General features: G+C 37.9%; 1 protein-coding gene across 3 annotated transcripts; it reads right to left on the reverse strand.

Moving 5' to 3' along the window:
- Nucleotides 1-388: 388 nt before the first annotated feature.
- Nucleotides 389-19,402, reverse strand: LOC309696426 (6-phosphofructo-2-kinase/fructose-2,6-bisphosphatase 2-like). Of its 3 annotated transcripts, XM_082517663.1 has the most exons (17): nt 19,273-19,401; nt 18,368-18,500; nt 17,656-17,781; nt 17,175-17,271; nt 16,885-16,951; nt 16,713-16,787; nt 16,306-16,362; nt 16,079-16,203; nt 15,351-15,558; nt 12,033-12,179; nt 11,697-11,801; nt 10,997-11,126; nt 8,212-8,274; nt 8,059-8,123; nt 5,760-5,957; nt 3,305-3,377; nt 1,733-1,844 (listed from the first exon to the last, which is right to left on the reverse strand). In XM_082517663.1, the coding sequence occupies exons 2-16, from the start codon at nt 18,435-18,437 to the stop codon at nt 3,309-3,311; spliced, it is 1,602 nt and encodes a 533-aa protein (XP_082373789.1). In that variant the 5' UTR covers nt 18,438-18,500; nt 19,273-19,401; the 3' UTR covers nt 1,733-1,844; nt 3,305-3,308. The 3 variants fall into 3 exon arrangements, 2 of the variants coding, with proteins under 2 accessions (XP_082373790.1, XP_082373789.1); XR_014273485.1 differs by lacking the exons at nt 1,733-1,844; nt 3,305-3,377 and adding an exon at nt 6,732-6,797 and having other exon boundaries at nt 5,855-5,957; nt 19,273-19,402; XM_082517664.1 differs by lacking the exons at nt 3,305-3,377; nt 5,760-5,957 and having other exon boundaries at nt 389-1,844; nt 19,273-19,402.
- Nucleotides 19,403-22,661: the final 3,259 nt, after the last annotated feature.

Consider the following 22,661-nt stretch of genomic DNA (forward strand, 5'->3'; position numbering starts at 1 on the left):
TGAGGTAGGCCAAATTACAAGAGCTAAGAACTGCACTGAAAATCAGTGGCAACGGGCCTGATGGAGTGATGAATTCTGGGTTCAAATCATCGTCATGTACGACTGAAGTCATGAGAGAGATGCAACAGTGACCCACCATGCAAAAACCACTTAAAATCTTTTTACCAAGAAAACAAAAGTTGGTGTACATTCCTAGTTTTCAAATACCCGTTGGAATATTTTGTTCTGTAATCAGTTGTTGAGTTTTCCAGGGCTTTTTTATCTCATTCCAGTCATTCAAGGCCTTATTTAGGCGTCAAAGCAATGTGAGGGTCATTTCTCAGCATGCATTTCCCTGATTTCCTGGTAGTAATCACAAAAAATACAAATCAGTATCTTAAATCATGAATCAAATAAGTTGGGATTTATTTATTTAAAATAAGAACAAAAACAATTCACAATTCAGAGCTGAATGTGCTGCACAGAGCTCCTTTTTCTTTAGAACTCTGAAACAAAACTGCTGGATTTACATATTAGAAAACATTATCATTACAGTAGAAGCAGAACAGACCACGCAGTGAAAAGCTGTGTCACAAAAGCAACATATCAGATTTGTATCATCCAACTGTTACATTTCAATCTAAATGTATCTCATTCCCAGATTTAGATTTGTCCTTAGATCGCTCCCTCATTCAACTCTGTTGATGCATGTCTCTGGAGTTTAGCAAACAGGAAGGTTACTCCCACTGAGATTGCACAGATTTCTTTACTGGAATAAAGACTTTATTTCCAAGTCAGTCTTAAATACAAATGACAGTCTGTGTAAAAACAGTGTAACTGTGGTAAAATGTGTGCAGCTACATTAGCTACAAGTTCATTTTAAGACATTCAAATGTGTCGTCAATTCCATTTCCTTCCATTCAAGGAAACAATTTTGCATATCATATCTTTGATTACCTGGGTCAAAGCCTATATTCCTGTAAATAAAGGTACTTTCCTAAATGACCCTTTTTCAATCTTGTCGTTCCATATGGACAGTAAAGGTAGAACTACAAAGGCCCTGATTTGTTTTTCCCCGTGACGAAATCTAAAGCATTACAAACCAACATAACATCCAATACTGCTGTACAAGTAACCTCTGTGTTTAGAAAATCTGCATTAATTTTATGCAGTTCAAAGGTGAGCAGCTTTACATGATCACAGTGCCATGATTCTATATCGAAGCTGTTATTTATACGGAAGACAAAATAAAAGAAGAAGTACACATCTCAAGAGAGAAGATTAACTAACTGTCACAGATTAAAGTCGACACACAGTAGATCCTGCACTTTTTATAGGGCTGGACGAAACATGTCATTAATGTTTACAGCTTATGGCTTCCCCCTGAAAACTAAATCGCACTTCTGCATACCTAAATTGCACCTCACAATACATTTATTGCTACAGGTTGTCAGAGGGAGAATGCACATAACTAAGTGACCTTAAAATTAAAAGTGAAACAATCTAAGCACAAAATAAGGCTGCACATGGCTTCCTTCAAGACAGAAATTCTCTTATACTACACTGAAGAAAAAAGGTTGAGGTATAAATTTCACAATCAGCATATTCGACATCTAATAAAGCACACCATGACTGTAATCTGCAATATTATATGGAGTGTGCTAGCAACTAATGGATGGTGTTGAGAGTGTCTTTGGTACAAGTGTTTGATTTGTATATTTGAATGGATCACACATTCGCTGACTTCATTTATGTACACACATGCTCTAACTTGCAAGTCCATGCTTAAAATCATAATGACCGAAGCTTTTTGGGTTTCTTTCTGCTGGTCCTTGCTGGTCAGTACTGGACTTGTCGAGAAAAGCCTGGGATAAAAGACAAAAATGAAGCAATGAGACAACTGTAATACAGTTCACTCACCAGCCACCTTGTTAGGTATACCTCGGCAACTGCTAGTTAATGCAAGTAATCTTTGCTTTGAGGCATGAAAACAAGAGCAAGACAACCTGCTGAAGTTCAAACTAAGCAAAAGAAAGGGAAAGAATGGTAATTTAAGTTACTTTGAATGTGGCAGAGTTATTGGTGACAGATGGGCTATTTCAAGTATTTCAGAAACTGCTGATCTCCTGGGTTTTTCCCACACAATGATTTCTAGGCTTTACAGATAATGATTATAAAAAGAAAAAACACAAAATACCCAGTGAGCGTCAGTCAGCAAAAGTAATGTTGCCTATAAGAAATTGGATTTCCATTAGTTTTCAACTATTAACTGGGAGGGTAATAGTTGAAAGGGCACTTTAATGTCCTCTCATTAAAACACAAGTTAAAAAATCTCTGACACAAATTGTAAAATTGACAAATTTCTGTGGTCAACCACAGTTTCGAACACTCTCAAGAAAAAAAAAGAGAGAGATCAAATTACTCCAGTGCTACCAGCCTTGGTAGCACTTGCTGTAATCCAGTGGTCTTAAATGATCTTCCACCTGCATCCATCCATCCAGCCTTTGCTGCAGTTGCACCAAGGCTCTAGAACAGGGCTAGGCAACTATAGGCCTCAAGTGCCGGTGTGCTGCTGGTTTTAGATGTGTCCTTGATCCAACACAGCTCATTCAGATGGCTAAATTACCTCCTCAACATTACTTGAAGTTCTCCAGAGGCCTGTTAATGAACTAGTCATTTGATTCAGGTGTGTTGATCCAGGGGGCCTGGAGTTGCCGACCCCTGCTGTAGAATGACTCCTGAGTGACCATCAACTGTGAGTGAATGCCTCTAAATTAAAGTTGAAGACATACTTTTATTGTTAAGCTTTTGGAAAGAGCTGATCTCTGGAACTGTGGTTTGAGAACAGATTGTTGCTATGTTATTTTATGCAGCTAAATAACCACTTGCTACCATCAAGGTATGCCGAAGAGCATTTCTAAATGCACCATCAGCTAAGAACAGCAAACTGAGGCTATAATTTGCACAGAGTCAACAAAGTTGGACAAACATCTGCTGTGACATCTGGATGGTAGGGTCAGAACTTGGTGTTAACAACATGAAAGCACCTTTAGGATGTGAAATGGAAGATTTGCATCACAGATGTGCAGTTGACAAATCTGTAGAAACTGTTTGATGCTATCAAGTGAATATAGACCAAAATCTTTGATGTGTCCATGAATCAAGGCAGTCCTGAAGGCAAAAGGGATCCAAACAAGTACTAATAAGGTGTAACTAATAAGGTCACCAGTGAGTGTATAGTATTGTAAAGTACAGTACAGAGTATAAAGTATACTGATATATGTATAATGTTCTGTGTAACAGATAAGAGGAAGGTTATGAATACCTTTTTATGTACTTCTGTTTTTAAACTCCACACAGTCATCTGTGTCTGCACCAGTGAAACCATTTAGAGAGTTCTGCAAGAGGGAAAAGCAAGGGAGAGAAAGTAGACTGCTTTAACCCAAACAGGAATGAGCTATTTGTTTTGACTGGCGCCGACTGAACTTGAACTAATACTAAAATCTGAGGTCACAGCTCAGAGTGAGACACTGATTTTCTGTCCTACTACAGCTAAAAGGTCACTTTTTGGGTAACAAAAAGTTATATTCATGTATACACATCCAACATCCTTATGAAGGAACATTGCTTGTTGTAAACATCCATGAACATGAAAAACAAACCATCCTGGGTTTGCTTATGCTGGCCTCTGCCAGCCCAAAACCTTAACACTTAAAGTACATTTGTACATACAGAATACTTTTATTTAAACCTTGAATCAATTATTTAAATAAAAAGATAAATAATCCTCCCTCATGCTGTATGGTATGAGAAAAGATAGGCATATGTGTACATGCAGAGCAGTGATTGTCCAGACGGTGCATTGCACCTGTGATAAACACGTTAGAACAAACTAAAGAACAATCTTTATAGCACTTGATAACATTGTTCCGTTATATTCCAGTAATAACTGATTACCAAAGGTTCTGTTTGTCTAACACTTTTCATAATAAAAAATAATGATAAGACTGGTTTAGTTGCTTTGAGTTTTTTTCAGTCATCATATTTCACTGTATGCTGCTGTTAACCTTTCAACTTTTAACTTTTTCCTATATTAATCATGTCTACAGTTAGGGCTGCTCGATTATGGCAAAAATGATAATCACGATTATTTTCACTGAAATTGAGATCACGATTATTTGACGATATTTATTTAACCCTTTAAGACCTACTATGGAACCAAGTCCACCAGAGCTTATATTATTATTATTTTTTTTTTACATGCTGTAGTGCCATTTGTGGGAGCATTTCAATACAACTGTTATAGCCCATATTTTAATAATATGTATGCATTAAGTCCATAGTAATTACATAAATTGCAAAAAAGTGCAATAAACTACAAAAAAAATTGAAAATCGCTTTTGTTTTGTTTACATATATTTCTACTTGGAGAAATTTAAGAGGTTTATCCCTCAAAACTTTAAATACAATAAAGTTGCAAAAAATAGTTTCCTACCACAGGAAATTTATTTTGAGTGTCTTCATAGTTTTATTTTGGAGATACACCAATTTTTATATACTGCAGGAAAAACAAAAAACAATCCTATGATGCAAATTTGCAAAGAAAACAGCAGGTGCCTCATTTCACTGTGGGAAGTGTTACGAACAGCTGATCGGATCGGCAAAGCGTGTTTCTGGAATATTATGTTTTTGTTCCTGCAAGCGCTTTTTATGCAATTTTTGCAAAGCTATATGTGGAAGGAAACCGTGACCGAGGACAAGCTGATGGCATAAGATGTAAGTACAACTCCTCCGGTTTCATATGCAAAACAAATTATTGCGCTAGCTTACACGGTTCAGGTTCTACAGGGATTTAAAAATAGTTACGCAAAACGGAGCGTGCTGCTCTGACCGGCTTTAAAGGGTTAACAATGACTTAAAAAAAATAATATAAAATAGTGTGCAACACCACTGAAGTTTTTTTTTTTTTTTAAACTCTCTTTTCAACCAACGGCAGTCACTCTCCAAATAACTTCTGCTTAGCTTTCCGAGCTTCCCTCGGGTCCTCTTAATCAGCGGTCTCCAACCTTTTTTGCGCCACGGACCGGTTTATGCCCGACAATATTTTCACGGACCGGCCTTTAAGGTGTCGCGGATAAATGAGGGAGGGGCTAATAATCGGCTCAGTCATTTTTAATGATCGTTGAAAGCCCAGATCGTAATCGTGATTAAAATTCGATTAATTGAGCAGCCCTATCTACAGTATTAGTTTCAAATGTTAGTTCAGTTTTCATTTTGCTAATTTTTCACAGCCAGTTGTGTCATGTGTCTTCACTGTTACAAGACAAGCAAGGATGGCCTCCAAATTTGTGCCTACTGAGACTTTTTGTTATCTCCATTTTTCACATGAACCTTTGTGGCTACAAGCAAGGCAACGTTGGTACTGTTAGTGTCCCACGCAATTCAGTGTCAGAGTAAATGGTGGATAAAATAACACAGTTTTTTTACACCGTCACACTGCTTTTTAATTATCATTATTAGCCAAGCCGACTTTGAAGCTAAATTGTTACAAAAAGCCAGTGCATGTCCACATGGACATCTCATCATCCATTGTGTGAGCAACAATAGTAAATGTTGGTTGAATCACTTTATTTATTCTGATACATTCTGACTCATCTAACATAATTTGCTGATTGTTTAGTCTGTTTCAGATATTTATATGAATATATAATATTTATCTGTATATTCAGCCATACCAGCTGACCTATAACCACAGTATCTTGTGTGAGAAAGGCACTGACCTCACTTTGTACCGTTTCTGACCCTTCAGATGCCTCAGAGAATTGCATGCTGGGTAAAGTAGGGGCCTGGGACATACGAGTATGTGAAGGGTTCCCCACACTGTAAAGACGAGGTCGTTTAATCTGGTCTTGGCTGGACAGCGGTGTGAAGCTGTTTCTTCGAAGGAAAGCTGGTATGGCATCTGTTTGGCCTTTATTCTGCTCAGCAAAGAACAAAAAGAGAAAGTGGACTAACTTTTATGTTACAATGACTAAACCTCTCCTTGGTCTAAAATCAGTGCGTTCCATGTTTGGGAAAGACAGCCACTGACACAAACAACCATAAATAGAAGAGCCATTGTCATGTTAGTCTGAGGGGACAGGATATTTCTCACCACAGTTAACAAGAGGTTTCTCAGTAAACGTGTTTATGTGTTAACACCCACTTTGTCTCAGGACTCAGACTTTAAATACTTGTAACTAATCAGCATGAGCTCCACGGGCAGAGAGCAGACATGGACCTCACTGATGAGTGCTACAAGGGGATGTCCTGATACATTTCTTAAAATTCAGAACATTTAAGGGAACTCCTTAAATAGAATTTCCCAAAAGCGATAAAGGTGTTTGAGTACATAAACAAGTTTGGATGTATTTCCCCACACAACAGGTGTTTATAAAAGCAGAAACAGAGTTAATAATATACCTCACACATAACTTACCACAGACTTTCCTGTAGTTTTTATTGCTTGCTGACATTAGTAGAAGAAACACTAAACCAACTACCTGCTGAACAAGTAAAGAGAAGGCACTGAGGATGATGGGCCACGTGCTTTTTAAAGTAGCACTAGCAGATATACCCTTTAAAGGAATCTCTGAGGGAAACAAAGGAAAGGCCAACTAAGAAACACTAAAAAGGAGTCACCAAAGAGCTCCCCTCCACCTGGAGCCAACAACAGATGGACAAGGAGAGGTGGAAAACTTTTTTGCACTGACCTATCTCCCACCAGAGACAATGGCCGTACCCGCACAGTGAGGACAAAACTCCAGGATTCATTGCACCTGATCAAGAAATAGTCCCACACATTACATTAGAAAAACTGGGACAAAGATTTACACTCACTGGCCACTTTATTAGGTACACCTGTAAACTGCTCGTTAACACAAATATCTAATCAGCAAATCACATGGCAGCACTGCTATTCATTGATTTGATCAAGACAGCCTGCTGAAGTCCAAACAGAGCATCGGAATGGGGAGGAAAGGCGATTTAAGGTGGCATGGTTAGTAGAGCAGGTCTGAGTATTTCCGAAACTTGAATACAAATACAGAAAATTCTCAAAAAAAAAAAAAAAGGAGAAAATATTCAGTAAGTAGCAGTTTGCTGGGTGAAAGCAGCTAACTGATTTGAGCTGAGAGGAAGAGAACTGTAACTGCAATAACTGCTAGTTACAACCAAGATATGCAGAGGAGTATCTCTGTACGCTTAAGACGTGGAACCGAGAAACAAATGTACAAATACAGCAGCAGAACACCACACTGGGTGCTAGTACTGTTAGGATAGAGCAGGAAAACAAGGCTACCATTTGTACAGGCTCACCAAAACTGGACAACACAATATTGCCTTATCTGATGAGTCAGCTTTCCTACTGTAACATTCAGATGGTAGCAACAGTTCAGGCTGTTGGTGGTGTAAAGGTGGGAGGGATACTTTCCTTACTTATTATCAGTCGAGCATTGATTAAACACCATAGTCTAGCTCATTATTGTTGCTGACCATGTTTTGTGGGATGTGGTGGAGCAGTAGACTGAGACCATGCTGATAAATGTGCAGCCACTATGTGTGGCTATCATGCCAATATAGTCCGAAATCTCTGAGGAATCTTTTCAGTGCCTTGTTGAATTTATGCCACAAAGAATTAAGACAGGTTTTAAGGCTAAAGTGGATCCAACCCGATCCTAGAATGGTATACTAGCAACCAAACAAAGTGGCTTGTGACTGTAAATAACTTAAACACAGGCTAGCTGTTGTTTCCACTGCTTCCTTTCTAGATATAGTCAGATATGATTGGAATGATTGGTATAAATCTTCTTATCTAACTGTTGGATCGAAATTACAAGTGCAATTCTGAAAGGCTTTTCGAGAATGAGGAACAATTATTCCAAAGAATAACTCTTAACATGGCGCTGGTTAACACAGATGACTGATGTTTCAGACTCCATACTATGGACAAACACGTGACAAAGAATAGGATGAACGGTTCTACAGAAAACTGACCACATGTTTGCGATACGAAACACTAGAAAACAGGCAGAAGCTTACTAATGGTCTATCCCTGTGAGTGTTGACAGCCTCCACCCCCAGGTCAAATACATCCACTTTACAACCTAGGAGAAGGAACCAAAATACATTACAACAAGGCAACAAAAACAAGTGAGGATGTTTAGTTGACTTAACAACAAAGTAGGGACTTACCATAAGCCACAGGGGTGAGTTTTAGGACAGTGTGTAGGGGGCACTTCAAGAAGGGCAGGTCATCTGTACCAACATGAATAAAAGTGGCCAGTGAGATTACTGTGGTTTCACCCAGTCATGCTTTTCATGTTCTCCTACATGTTTGTGGAGTTTACTGTCATGTCTGAAGTGGCAGGCCAGCTGTAAAACTTATGCTGCGCTTTATGGAGGTACAGTGCATGTTGCTGTTAACTCTGCTGTATGTCTCATGTGCAGTGGGACATGAAGCCAGTCAAAGCAGCACCCACACTTTGGTTTTTGCAGTCAGACTGTGGTTGAGCTTTTAAACCGATCCAGGAGCACTGACCACTTCCTCTGCTGACTGACAGAACCACTTCTGCCCACGCCATATTATGGTAGTGAGTGAACTAATTATTTTCCAAAAGTAATGCTCACGTCACATGATCAAGTACATAAAGAAGCTTTCAGCACATAATGATCTAATCTGTCCCTTTCCAAGTTTCTGATTGCCAATGGCGTTCACATATACGACATTCTTACCTTGTTTGTGCCCAATAATAACAACATCAGTCTTTCCTGTCCTGTGTTTTTGTTATTTTATTTTCACTCTCATTTATTTTTTCTAACCCTTCTAGACAACATTTTCGTTATGTCATAATATTTACCTTCATAAATGAAAATATAGAGGGACACTAAAAACACATTTCTATATCACGGGGAGTCCTAATTGTATAGCTTGAACTCTTGCTACTGCTGTTGATGGCGTCTTTCTGATCTGTTTATTTTCCAAACACTGGAGAAGACAGCGGCAATCAGGAAGTACGTCATTACAGACGTCACTTATTTACATCACTTTTTACAGACATACCTGAATATCTAAATCTCTGGAGATATAACTCAGTGCATTATCAGGCACATGGTGCTACTTTAAAACCAATCATCTCCTACATGTCTTAAAAACAGAGTAGTCTGCAAAGAGTGGTGCTCTCTTCACTGCGTCATGTTTAGCAGATGTTCCTTATGTTAAATTTTGATTAATCTGGAAACAGTCGGCATTTTTATGTGGCTGTTTCCCCCTATATTCATTAAAAAATATACATGCAGAAAAAGTTGATCTGAAAGGTTGTGACTTAGACTCCCCCATGTGGTGGCATTAAAAAGACAATCACAGAATGAAAGTCTAACTAAATGATTGATTGTTTCATTACCATCCACTGTCTAATGTGGTCAAAATATTTATATCAGTGATTCTGCTCTGCCAAATAACATCCACCCTGTTTACTGCACTGGGACACAGCTTAATACACAGTATACTGCAGTTAAAGCTGTACTATTCTTAGAGGTTCTTCGCTGGAACTTAGAGCTCATGGCACAGAAAACATGGTGGGTGGACACAACATCCATCTAAGCCTGTGCCTAATTCTGTTATATGAATTAGAGATGCACGTACTAACAGCGCACAGTTGGCTGATGTCTATAAAAGTATGAATTGCACTTTGAGCACTAAAGAGTGTGTGACGCAATAGTCTGGCGCCATTTGTAGATGAGATTGAGAATAATAATTAATTAGATTGTGATTGGTTGAAAGTGTGCAGCACTTAAAAAGGCTTAAAATAAATTTACTATTCATTCTTCAGAAAACACCTCCCGGCAGTTATGTGCGGTTCTCACTGCTCAGCCTGCGATTGCCGTGCCCACAGCCGCACAACAGCTGAAATGACCCTTTTGCAATATTCAGCCACACTACTCTCAACACATAAACCAGATTTATGGTTTCACAAACTCCCACATCATTACATTATTACCATATTTTTGTTGCAGTCACTGGAGTTGCATTGTACACACCTAGCTTGTTTAGCTTGTGTTTCTTTTTTCCACACGTTTTATTACATTAGACTGTAGTCTAAAATTCTAAATGATGGTTGCTTTAATTACTTTTTCTGCTTTATGAGGTACCTGGCTTAGTCCTTTCTGGTTAGACCAAAGAGGGGGTTGAGGGTGCGGCTGGCTGAAATACAGAGACCTAATGAGTGAAATGAAACCATCTGTTGTGAGAGCATGGAGGAATGGGGCTTATTTGTTTTGAATTAGTTACTGTCCCTCCGGTTTCTCCCTTCATAATGGTTTCATCCACGAATATATAGGTAGCTGTCTCTCACTTTTTTAAGCAGTAAATTAGAAAAAGGTTCTGTTTAGATTACCTCTTTTACAGGCCCACTTATTCCTTAAAAATCACTTATTTTCATTTTGCTGAAATGAAATAGTTTTTTTAGGATATATTGGTGAAAAGTAAAACCAGCTTTTTAAAAAGTAAACCTGCACACTGGTGGCCTTTGGCACTGCTATGCAGCCATTCACACAATGCCAAGTGCATAATCTACAATAAGGAAACAACTGGTAATGTGGAAATGCACATTTCAAAGTCATGACAATATCTAAATTTAGTGCCCCATGTGATATTTCTCCAAATATAAAGAAACAAAAATAGTAAGTGCTTTGGAAACTGCTTCTCATCCATTAAAGTTGCACGTGCATGAGTCATTTAGTGTATTTCTGTTAACTTTGTATTTCTGCTGACTGTATTACAACTGTTGTTGTAATTTGGCACTATTTAAATACAACTAAATTGCATTGAATTAACTTGTATGAATGAGTGCTTATTTATCTGGGCAAATTAGTTGTGGTAATGACAATGCTGGCTGAAATGGATCACTCAGCACTGTAAACCTGTAATCTGAGAAGGTGCTTTAGCATGTTTAGCATATCCTATTTCTGAGCATGTCACCTGCGCCTTTGTCCAGAAAATATGCGAGCAAGCAGCGCATGACAGCCTGATGACAGATGACCAGAACATTAGCCTGTCGCTCCAGCTCCATGATCACTGGCTCCAGCCGCTGAACCAGGTCCTGATAGGACTATGGAGAGAGTCAAATGAAAGAGGTCCATTCAGTTTCACATTTTTCAGTTTGTTACATCAAAAAATCTTTGACTAACTACTGCAAGATCTAATTTTGTCATGTGCTTACTGTTATTTTAATTTTCCCTTTTCTTTATTAGTCAGTGTTAGTTATGATGAACAGCAACAATATAGCTGACGTGTCTTTATTCTATTCTCCTCTGCAATATGAGCTCATCGTATTTCTATTCATCTCAGCATAAAATCTTCTGTTCTGTCACATATAATGATGCATTTGTAGTTAAAAAAGAAGCTTGTTGCATAAAAATGTTCCTAAACAAATAAAAAGTGTCCAAAAAAAAAAAAAAAAGAAGCTATTCTTGCAGCTGACAACATTTTTAACTTCTGTTTTTCTGACTGATGATTCATCCGCAGCCCTCTGGCATTCACACTATGGTAAAAGAATAATGAGAAATAAAAAGTAAAAAATAAACTTGAAATTTAAAGCCTGTTGCATAAACTTGACAAACTCACAGTGGTAATATATGGCAGGTCAAACAACACTCCAGGATAAAATTAAACCTTTTACCTCTCCTCCAGGGTAGCGGTAATGATACTTGTCCTGGTCTCGCATAGCATACTCCTCTGGGTATTTTTCCTCAATCATCTTATAGGTCATTTCTTCACACACTCCCTAAAATACAAAGTAATAAGATCGAGACTTATCATGTTTTCACTGTGTCCGTTCCAATATATGCAGGCAAATACAGTTTCACACATGAAAATGACACATTTATTGTAGTTTTTCCTCTGTAGACATCACAGTTGCACACAACAATCAAGGAGTCATTAAAGTGCAGACTTTAAGCTGTATTTCAAGAAGTTTAACAAAAGTTTGTATATATAAAACTTAAGTAATACCTACAGCATCTATTTCATTGAGAATCTTCCACTGTTCATAGGGAATACTCAGCTCCTCTGCTGTCTGAATGGTGCGTCTTAGCTGGCTGGTCCAAACTTTCAGGTCTGACAATTTATGCTCTTTCACAAACCTCTTCAGTGCAGCTGCAAACTGTCAAACATAGCATATGAAAACACAAATATGTTTAAGAACTGACTATAAAGTCATTCTTCTCACGTTCAGTTGAACTGTATTTTACAGGTTCAAGGAGCAGGACCATAAGAATCAAAAACCTAACCTGATTTAAAATGTTTAGGCTGCTTTTAGATCACTCTCTGCAAGTTCCATTCTGACAACTTACATGTGTTCTTTAATTTCACAACGATGCCCCTCCTTAAATTCTTCAATTGCCACCTTGTCGTGATGGACAGGTTTGTGCACCAAACAAGTAAGGCTAGAAACTAGAGGCTAGAAAAGCTGAGTATGAGTGGACCATGTTAAGCAGCTCTATTGCCGAAGCTGAGAGCTACAGCGCTGTGGCTACAAAGTGCACGGCGGTAACCCCTGAACCAGATGATGGACACCAGAGGTGAAGAAAGAGTCAGACTAGTAAGTGCTTTGTTTGGATTGCATGCAGTAAGTCAGACTCTGTGAGACTTGGGGCCTGTTCTTCGTACCGCACTAAGTGAGTTAGCTGGATGAGATTGTTGACGATTTCGCGTGATCCTGGATCGTTCGGTTCCCCGAAGCCCATCCGGGACTTGCTGTCATAGCAACAGAGCCGTAAGCGTAAACCTGCTGGGGAGCAGGTTTACTTTATGTAAACAGGATTAGATCGCGGCCACGCAGGTATGTCCGCGTCATTCATACGAAAGCAACAGCGATATTCCACCACTGTTTCACCATAAATAAATAACATCAATGTAACTAAAGATAATGCAGCACTTGATCCTTTTATTGATTTCACACAGATACATACAGGTCATTCCCTAAAAAAGGGAAATGTACTATTAACATTCTATTACATGTATGTGATTATTACAGATGTAATTCATATTTCAGAGTAGTAATTGTAAATTACTTCGTGTAATCAAGATGAGAGACCACGGCTATAAAAGCGAAGGTGGATTTGGGAAGCCTGTCGCAGCCATGTCCTGTCCGTTTACGCGAGCAGCCCATTGCGGAAGGTGCAAGATTGATAAGGAGAGTCCTCAGAATTCAGCGTATATTGCGGGACAGACAGGATCCTTTAGCTCAGCGCGACAGTGTGCTCATAGAGAGATATCGATTTTCCCGTGAGGGTATTATTCACTTAACCAACTTGTTGACGAGGGGGTGCAGGACCACCACCTGTCTTTTTTTTGCTCTGCCCTTTTCTTGGTTGCTGTTATGAACAAACAAACAGAGTATTCCAGGGTCTCTTTCCAAGAGACGACAAGCAATATAAGTGATAAATATTACCATTCTGTAGAATATTCTTATATTTCACTTTTACTTGTTCCCATGTTCTAGTGGGTCCTGTTGTGGCTCTAATGTGAAAGGGGATATAATATAACATATTATAATATAATATAATGTAATATAATATTGGATAATATGGTGTGATATGATAAATCTACCCTACCGCCTACTGGTGTTGGCCAGAGGGGCCGATGGCGCGATATGGCAGCCTGGCTTCTGTCAGTCTGCCCCAGGGCAGCTGTGGCTACAATCGTAGCTGCCTCCACCAGTGTGTGAATGTGAGAGTGAATGAATAGTGGCATTGTAAAGCGCTTTGGGTGCCTTGAAAAGCGCTATATAAATCCACTCCATTATTATTGTTATTATTGAATTACTTACGAGTTTGATTTGTCAGCAACTTTCTGCCAGCCCTCTCTACTTGCTTTTGCAGCCTTTGCAGTGTTCCCTTGCGTTTTAATTAAACTCTGAAACTCCTGAAATCCCTCACTCAAGAGTTCTTGCTCTGCTGCCGAAAAATACCGAGCGCACTCCTTCGACATTTTCGCCGACCAATCAAAGGGTTGCCGATCAATGTTTCTACTATCGATGCGTAGCCCCTGTTGGGCCACCCAGTGATCTCACATTACTTCATCCAGCTATACTAATCGTCAACAACAGGTGTGTTCGGGGAACCGGAATAGCGAGCTCAGAGTTAGCGCGATGATTTGGTCTTGGATGTTTCATTTGATCTTGGATGTAGTAAGCGACGTACGAAGCACAGGGCCCAGGACTCCACCATGGCTGCCCTTCATCAATGATTCTGTTCACATTTCTGCTTTTCACAGATGATGTGGTCAGGCAGTGACCTCCAGTGTGCAGCAAGGTGGTTTGCAATGGTTGAAATGTGAACTGCAGTCTAAAGTGAACGAAGCTAATTATTTACCAGTCGATTGACATTCTTAGCCTACAAGCTCTTGGTAGTGACTGAAATCATGAGTTGCTGGATACCAGTGAGGGTGGCATCTAACAAGCATATCTCCTGGATGGCTTCTAGGTAAGCTGGTTCGCACACTGTCCTACCAGCAAGAGCCCAAGTACATGCTGGAGAGATTATGTGTCTCAGCTGGCTTGGGATCAGATGGAGGGGGTGGTTGGGGAAAGTGAGGTCTGGGCATCTACTTAGATTGCTGTCCTCATAAATCAAATCCAGATAAATGGCAGAAAATGGATGGACCATAAGAATCAAAAACCTAACCTGATTTAAAATGTTTAGGCTGCTTTTAGATCACTCTCTGCAAGTTCCATTCTGACAACTTACATGTGTTCTTTAATTTCACAACGATGCCCCTCCTTAAATTCTTCAATTGCCATGACTGGAATTTGTCACAGCACATCCCATTAACACTGTGTAGTTAAAGAGATCTGCTGAATTCCTACGTTAGGCCCTGTCCCACATTCCAGATTGAAGATAACCAGATTCGTTATTTAGAAAACACCCCTTCCTGTCTTCAAATTTTTGTATCCCATATCATTATGTGGTGAGAGCTGTATAAATGCATAGTGAAATCTTTTATTTTTTTGCCTACAATATCTTCACTTATAATGTGGCCAGATTTGACTCCACATCACATAAATAAAAATCAAGGTAAAAGTGTTGTTGATAAACTGGAGAAACGTCTAAGTTTTGAGTTAGACGTCCTTCTCCCAGAACTTTTTGATCACACCTCCTTTTAAAGCTTATTGTTTTGAAGGTGATATTAGCCAGAGCCAAATCACCCATTACCCTCTATTTATCTGTTTATGCTAAAATAGCCTGTTGGTGTTAATATTAAATTTAAAACATAAATATGGGCATTGTTACCAATCTCATCTAACTCTTTACAAGAAAAAAAACTAAAGCACCTCTTTTCCTCTCTCTGACAATTCAGAGTCTCCCCCTATACGTCCTTCCACATTGTGATGGCTCTCTCCGTGTCGGCAGAGGTAGATGGAGTGGGAGTGGACGTGGATGTTCATGAGGTAGTAGACTATCTTACTTTGAATGTAATCCTGCACCCTGTTGACCAAGAAACTACGGCCAACGTTGATGACCTGGATGAAGGACAGGTTCCTGTAAGGCAGAGGAAAAATAACAATAAGTGAATCACATAAATCTCAGGCCAATAAAACTTAAGGGTAAAGAAGACATATCTTGTACTTGTGGTATAGTGTAAATACACTGGAAAATTCTCTCTCAGTAGCTTGTTAACAAGGTCATAAGAAGTGAGAAGCAGTAAAAGGATCCACAACTACTCTTGCTTATTACAGTTAAAAGAACACTGTATTATCTCAGTGAGATCAATAAAAATCTAAATATATTATCAGTGTAATTATCAAAGACTTTAAACAAACCACTAAGCTTCCAAATTTAAAACTAAGTTAGTAGGAGTTCAGGAAGTAATGACCTCTGAATCACTGCTTTGCACTATAAATGAGCTTCTGTTTCCATCTTCTGGACAACTTCTGCAGGTACATGCTCTTTTACATAAAATATCTCCTTGACTTTAAACTCCCATGAAAAAAATATTTCCATTTTAAATTAGAGTTAGATTATTAGATTAGAACAATACAACTAGTAGGGGTATTCTTACTTGTCGTGTTCGTCTGGATCTAAAGGTTGGTAGGTCACTTTATAACACTCGATTCTCTTCAGAAAATCCCCCATGACGCTTTCTCTGTCCCTCTCAGGATAATCTGGGCTGGACACCTTCACGTCCTATGTGAACGAGACATTTACGGTATATCATGAGCTTCGTTACTTCAGGGATACAAGCTTGCTGATACATGAAGACAAAAAGCAAGTAAATGTATGATTTACCATAATGTTTTCAGCGATGACATCTGGATCGTCACATACTGATTCAACAAAAAACACCTGAAAAAAATAGAAGTGCATAATTAGGGGGGAAAGGTGTCATTTTACATTTTTAAATGACTGCAACACAAATTAACTACTGTCTGTTATACAGTTTGAAAAAGGCACTGAAACCAAAACAATGTTCAGAAAGGAATGTTCAGCCTGTCCAGTCATGAAGATTTGGTAACCTCTGGGTGTCTTAAATATCTGAGATATGCTTCTTGGAAACTGGCTGTAAATGGGATTTTTTCCAAGAAAAGACTTGCCAAGAAGAGCCATCGCATGCTCCATTATATTACTGTGATCTGACAACAAAAGGTTGGTGATCAGAAACTGTTTCATTATTCAGTTATAAGTGCAGTTCTAACCTTATATGCATTATCTTTTGCAAAATTAAGGATGAGTTCTCTCCTCTCTCTGGTAGTGTTGGTGGCGTCGAAAACCTGAGAGACAACATGGAGCATTCAGCATAAATCAAACCCTGCTTTAAATGTATTACGTAATACAAATAATGTTCAGGGTTTTTTATGGTGTCCTTACAGCAATCTGCCCTCCCTCCTCACTCAGATAGGTCTTCACATCCGCAAGTGCCACTATGGCACACTTTCTGTGGAAAAATAAGCAGGAAATCAAAGCAGTAGCTCATTAATGTTATCATCATCGCGTGATGTGCTGTAATAACTATGCCGCCATTTTGTTAGGCAAACACAACGCGGCTCAACAAAGGAATTTGCATGACTGTCCTACATGGAAAGTAGCCAGGTGCATTTAGTGACAAGAACTACTTTATGAAAGTACGTTCATATATGAATAGGATTTAATTTACTCACTTTCTAATTTCCATTGCTTCTTTATTGTCATGTCTGAAGAAGTCATAGGACTTGTACGACTTCACTGCATTTCTCCTATACACTCCAAGATTAAAAACTGCAAGGGAACAAACAAACAAACAGTCAGAGAACGACAATAAAACTAAGTGACAAGGATTGCCTCTGCCTAACCAGCTGTATCTGTCAAACCAGTTCTGCTGCATTACGTGTACATTGAAACATAGGTGAACAACAACAAATAGAGCCATGTGTTGAGAGATGTTGACATATACAACTACAAATTAAATAATTTGCCTGAAGATCAAGATTTTTATTAGATGGATATTTTTGCAGTCTTGATGATCATAGACTCCATCATAACCACCCTAACTTTGACTGATCTACAGTTTTATTTTTTTAACCTACATATCCGGTTTTACTAGCTTGATTTCCTGCGAAAAGGTGTCTGACTTTTTGAAACAGGCATTGCCTGATTACTGACCCTTTGTTGGTACTCCAATCCAGTTGAGGTAGCGTGTGAGCTTCTTGGACATATAGGTTTTCCCCCTAGCGGGCAATCCGATCATCACGATCATAGTTGGAGAATTGGTCATGTAGGAAGCCCAAGCTGCAGTTTGCATAAGTACAAAAAAACAAACCAAAACAGATACACATAACTATAAACTTTATTAATCATTCAAGGACATTTCAAAACCAGCCCCCTCTAAAATCTACCCTTCAAAATAAAAGGGCAGGTATGCCTACTGTATACAGTGACAGCAAAGAGTGGGAGTGTTCTGTAATAATAAAATGTCACCTCTGCAAAGTTCACTAACTAGTTAACCTTTATTTTACGTAACAATGTCGTCATCTCTTTGCTGCAGGTTAATGTTTCTATATCACAGCGTAACCTTGTCTGCTCGAGCATGAAATGGAAACATTTCCCCCTTGCTTTTCCATCACTGTTTGTGGAAGGCCATTCTCTGGCAAGAACAGACATGACTGGAATTTGTCACAGCACATCCCATTAACACTGTGTAGTTAAAGAGATCTGCTGAATTCCTACGTTAGGCCCTGTCCCACATTCCAGATTGAAGATAACCAGATTAAAGCCTGAAAGTTCAACAACATAATAATTCGTTAATAGAGGGTAAATTACACCTCTCATTTTCATATTGCATCTAAAGAACACAGACAGAAAGGCAACCACTCACAGCACTTCTTCTCATTGGTCCTCGCTGAGCTGTCTGAAGCAGCCACAGGTCTCTGGTGCCTGGCAGCCATGAGGCGTCTGATGTCTGCCCTGCTGTCCTGGCACAACTGGTCTTGGTCAGGGAGCACTGGTCACTAGTGAAACATGTCAGACACCAGCTGATAAAGAGGATCCAAACAGTGTGCATATATGTATAAGGTGACACAGATGACTGAGTGAAAAAAATATTTTATTTTGGAAAACCATTTAAACCAAAACATACAAGTGAATTATTTTTTTCCCCCTTGATTCATTTGTTGATTATTTTGTGGTCCTGTCAGGAAAAAATAGTAGGTATGTTCTAATGTCTTGTTTTGTCCTACATTGAACCGAACTTCAAAACTAATAATAGCTAAATTTCATTTAATACTAAGAGAACAAGCACATACACATATTAGAGAAGCTGGAAATATTATAATAGTTGGATTTTTTTTCATTAATTCAAAAAGACGAATGATTTTCTGCTAAGAATATCTATTCATCAACTACTTAATGTAGTAAGTAACGAACTCAATTGTACTTAAATTCATGCAATACAAGATACATTCTTCTTCTGCCAAATATCCAGATATATGATTAGTGAAGCTTATACGCTAAAAATCTCAAGCTAGTTAGATTTAATTCAAAACTGCAGACTGATACTAAGCTTTTCTGATATTATCACAGGAGAATTTTGCGGATACAGGATATGCAAAACAGTGAGAGCAGAAGCTTGTATCAGTGTCATCCTGCCAAACAGGTACAGCTCTGGTTGCCCTTGGCCTATAAAGTTCATCACTTCTGCTTTCACTTCAATATTATGTCGTTTAATAAGAAAAAACTGGTTGCAGAAAAGCCGCGATAAAGCGAACAAATGTACAAACTTACCAAAAACAAAGCGCAAGGATTTGTTTCGTTTTATTTTCTTTCTCACAGGGCTGTCATCAGTTGACGTTCAACGACACAGGAGACGGTTCCTGTTTCTTCACGGACGTTTTAGCTCCTCCTCCTCGGTTTCTGATACCGGAAGTTCAGTGTTAGTGTCAAGGAAGATTCTTTTCCGGTTATGATTTCCAAAATAAAATATTTTAGGGCCTCTATTTTCCAAAAAAGACGTTAACTATTAAATGACCAATAACTTCCGTGTGTGTCAATCTTTGTTTAAAGGTGATGGCTTAAAAAGTTTTGAATGAATTCTAATAACTTTGTAGAGGTGTAGAGGGGAGTCATGGTAACAATACATCAAAATTTGGTCTTCCAGGTCAACTTACTGATTTATTGGTGGAAAAAACTTGAAGTGTGCATTGTCAACATATAAATGGATTGGTTCTTATGTAGAACGTTTCTATTCTACATGAGCACTCAAAGCGCTTCGGTCACATTGCGTTCCTTCAGGTTCAATAGATTGATCTGAAACTCAAAGGAATAATAATAATGCAATATAGAGTTATTTAAAACTATGTTTCTAACTCTCCGTGTTTTTTTACTGACAACATGTAGGTGGACACGGAATTATAGACCAGAATTCTAAATTTCATGTTACTTTGGACCTCTGACCTTTTATTCAAGGTCAAACATTCCTAAAATCTATTTTATCTTTAAAACCATTTTTATAATTCTAATACATTTGTTTGTATTGGCAACATTTATGAAATTATACTAGTATATAGGGATTCTAAATGTCACATTATAGTTTGCATCCAAATATCATGTCACATTTGATCTTTGAGCTGACTTTTACATTTCATCTTTGCTTCTTTCAAGTGGACACCAAAATGTGTTGTCTCTTTAAAGAAAATAAGAAGAGACAGCTCTCAAGAAGAAGAAGAATATTTTTAAAAATAAAAGAAAGAGAATTAGCTGCCCAGTAAGGTAAACATTTACTGCAGTATAACGAGCTCAAGTTATATTCATGTCCAATCATTTACATATCGTTACTTATTATCCATTACCTAGCCCTGCATAATGATTATGTAATCAAAGTAAACATTTGTCATGCTGCTCTTTCTGATTTTTCCTGCACCACAAACATCTCCAAGTATGCTTAAAAAGAACAAGAAAAACAAAATAAATATATATATATATATATATATATATATATATATATATATATATATATATATATATATATATATATATATATATATATATAAAAATACTGTTAACTCCTAAAAGTAAATAGTGCCTCAAGTGTGGGCTGCTTTAGCGGAGGATTATGCTCTAAGTGCTTCCTGTTAAATTTAGTTTTGAAAGTGCTTCATGCCATAATATGCTATGCAAAAAGGATAAAGCTTCAACTTACTCAGTGATCTCCTAATCTTGACTTAACTGAGTGCTTTGCTGTAATTTGTTTACTTTTCACTGTAGAAAAAAAGCTGTTGATAATAACTTATATAAAAGCCTTATTGTTATATTGAAGGAAAGCAATGATAAGCCACTGAGCAGATTATTGTGAGAATAGAAAATATTAAGGAGAAAACAAGTGCATAAATATAGATATTATTTACTACAATGTAAAAAATAATGCACCGCACTGCATAGGATTAAAAATGCATTTACACTCCATTATGGTAACAGGTCCATAATTGGCTAGGCAAGGACACAATATTTGAAGTTTTGCCTCTGTGCACCACCACAGTGGATTTACCGGTAAATAAAAAAAGTAATAATCAACATGTGATTAAAGTGCAGACTTTCAGCTTTAATTCGTGAGATTTTACAAAAAATACATTTCATACATAGTTCCTGAATTTAAGAGGTTCAAAAATAACTGGACATTTAAACTGAAAAGGTGTTTCACGATCACATGAGGCCTGTCCCCATGTTATTTCATGACAACTGAAGCAGGCATAATATATGAAATTGTTTCCAAGTGTTGAATTTGCATTGTATAGCTTTTAATTAGGTAGGCCATCAGACTAAAAGTAGCTAAGTTTATGAGCAGCTAATGCAACAGTCGGGTGTATTAATTAAAAGAAAGCCAATTTTGTAACACCAAAAGGCCTGAAAAACCACAGAAGACAACTAAAATGCACGATGACAGAATTATTTCCTTGGTTAAGAAAAGCAGCTTCATAGCATCTAACTAAGTCAAAAACACCGTCAAGGACGTAGATGTATCATCATGTCAAGGTCTACAATCAAGACCTTACACTCAGAAACATCTAAAAGAGCCTGCACAGGTATAAATAAAAAAAATATCTTTGGACAGATGAAATCAAGGTTAACTTGTACTAGATTAGCAGGAAGAGAAACATATGGAGCTCGTGCTCGGAGCTCATGATTTGAAACATACTGCGTTATCTGTTCAACATGGTGAAAGGCGATGTTATAGCGTGGGTACGTAGGTCACTGATGTTTATTGATGATGTGACTGCTGACAGAAGTGTACAGGGCTATGCTCTCTGCTCAGACTCAGACAAATGCTTCAAAACCGATCCGACAGATGTCAATGCAAATCACTAATGAGTCAAAAAATACTGCAAAAGCAACCCAGGAGTTTCTTAAGGCAAAAAAACCCCATCAAGATAAAACTTAATGCAGAGAGACCTCCAAAAAAAAAAAGAGAAAAAAGCAGCACTTTAAGGCAGCTGCTGTTCTTACAAGTTCTAAAAACAATCCTCAAAATTGTGTCTGTCCAGTTAATTTTGAGCTTCTGAAAATAGCTTTATTTATTAAACATTTTTATTATTATTATTATTTATTAAACATTTAAACATCTTTAATCCACCTAAGAAAAGAAAGTCTGCACTTCAATCACATATTGATGTTTTGATTCAAAATCCACTGAGACGTTTACTTTGTCCAGCAAATTATGGACCTAACTGTATAATCTCAAAAGTGGAGCCACATACTAATATTATACTAATAAATACTGACCTATTAGTGTCATGTTGGCCCTTTTGCTGGCCTTGTTAACTGCTATTGCCCTGATGCCAGATAAAATGGCATTTTACCTATGCAGTGGCTGACCTTTAGCTGTTGTGATTTTGGCTGCATAGACTATCATTATAGTTGTTATGGAGTTGAAAGGCTTTAAAATAGTTCAGTTATTTTGTATAGGAGGTGTAAATGACAGCAAAAATAAAATAAACACACAAAAATATAATGACAGCAACTATCAGCTCATTAAACATTTTTATCATCCCAGAATTTCACGCTTAAAGTGCCTAAGAAGATATCTATTGTACTTGCTGTCTTGGTAGTGATATGTTTTCAGTTTCACTGACAGTGTTAACAATAAACATAACTAACATAATATGAAGCACATATTATTA

Source organism: Aulonocara stuartgranti, assembly GCF_965226115.1.
Source record: "Aulonocara stuartgranti genome assembly, chromosome: 20".
NCBI lineage: Eukaryota > Metazoa > Chordata > Actinopteri > Cichliformes > Cichlidae > Aulonocara > Aulonocara stuartgranti.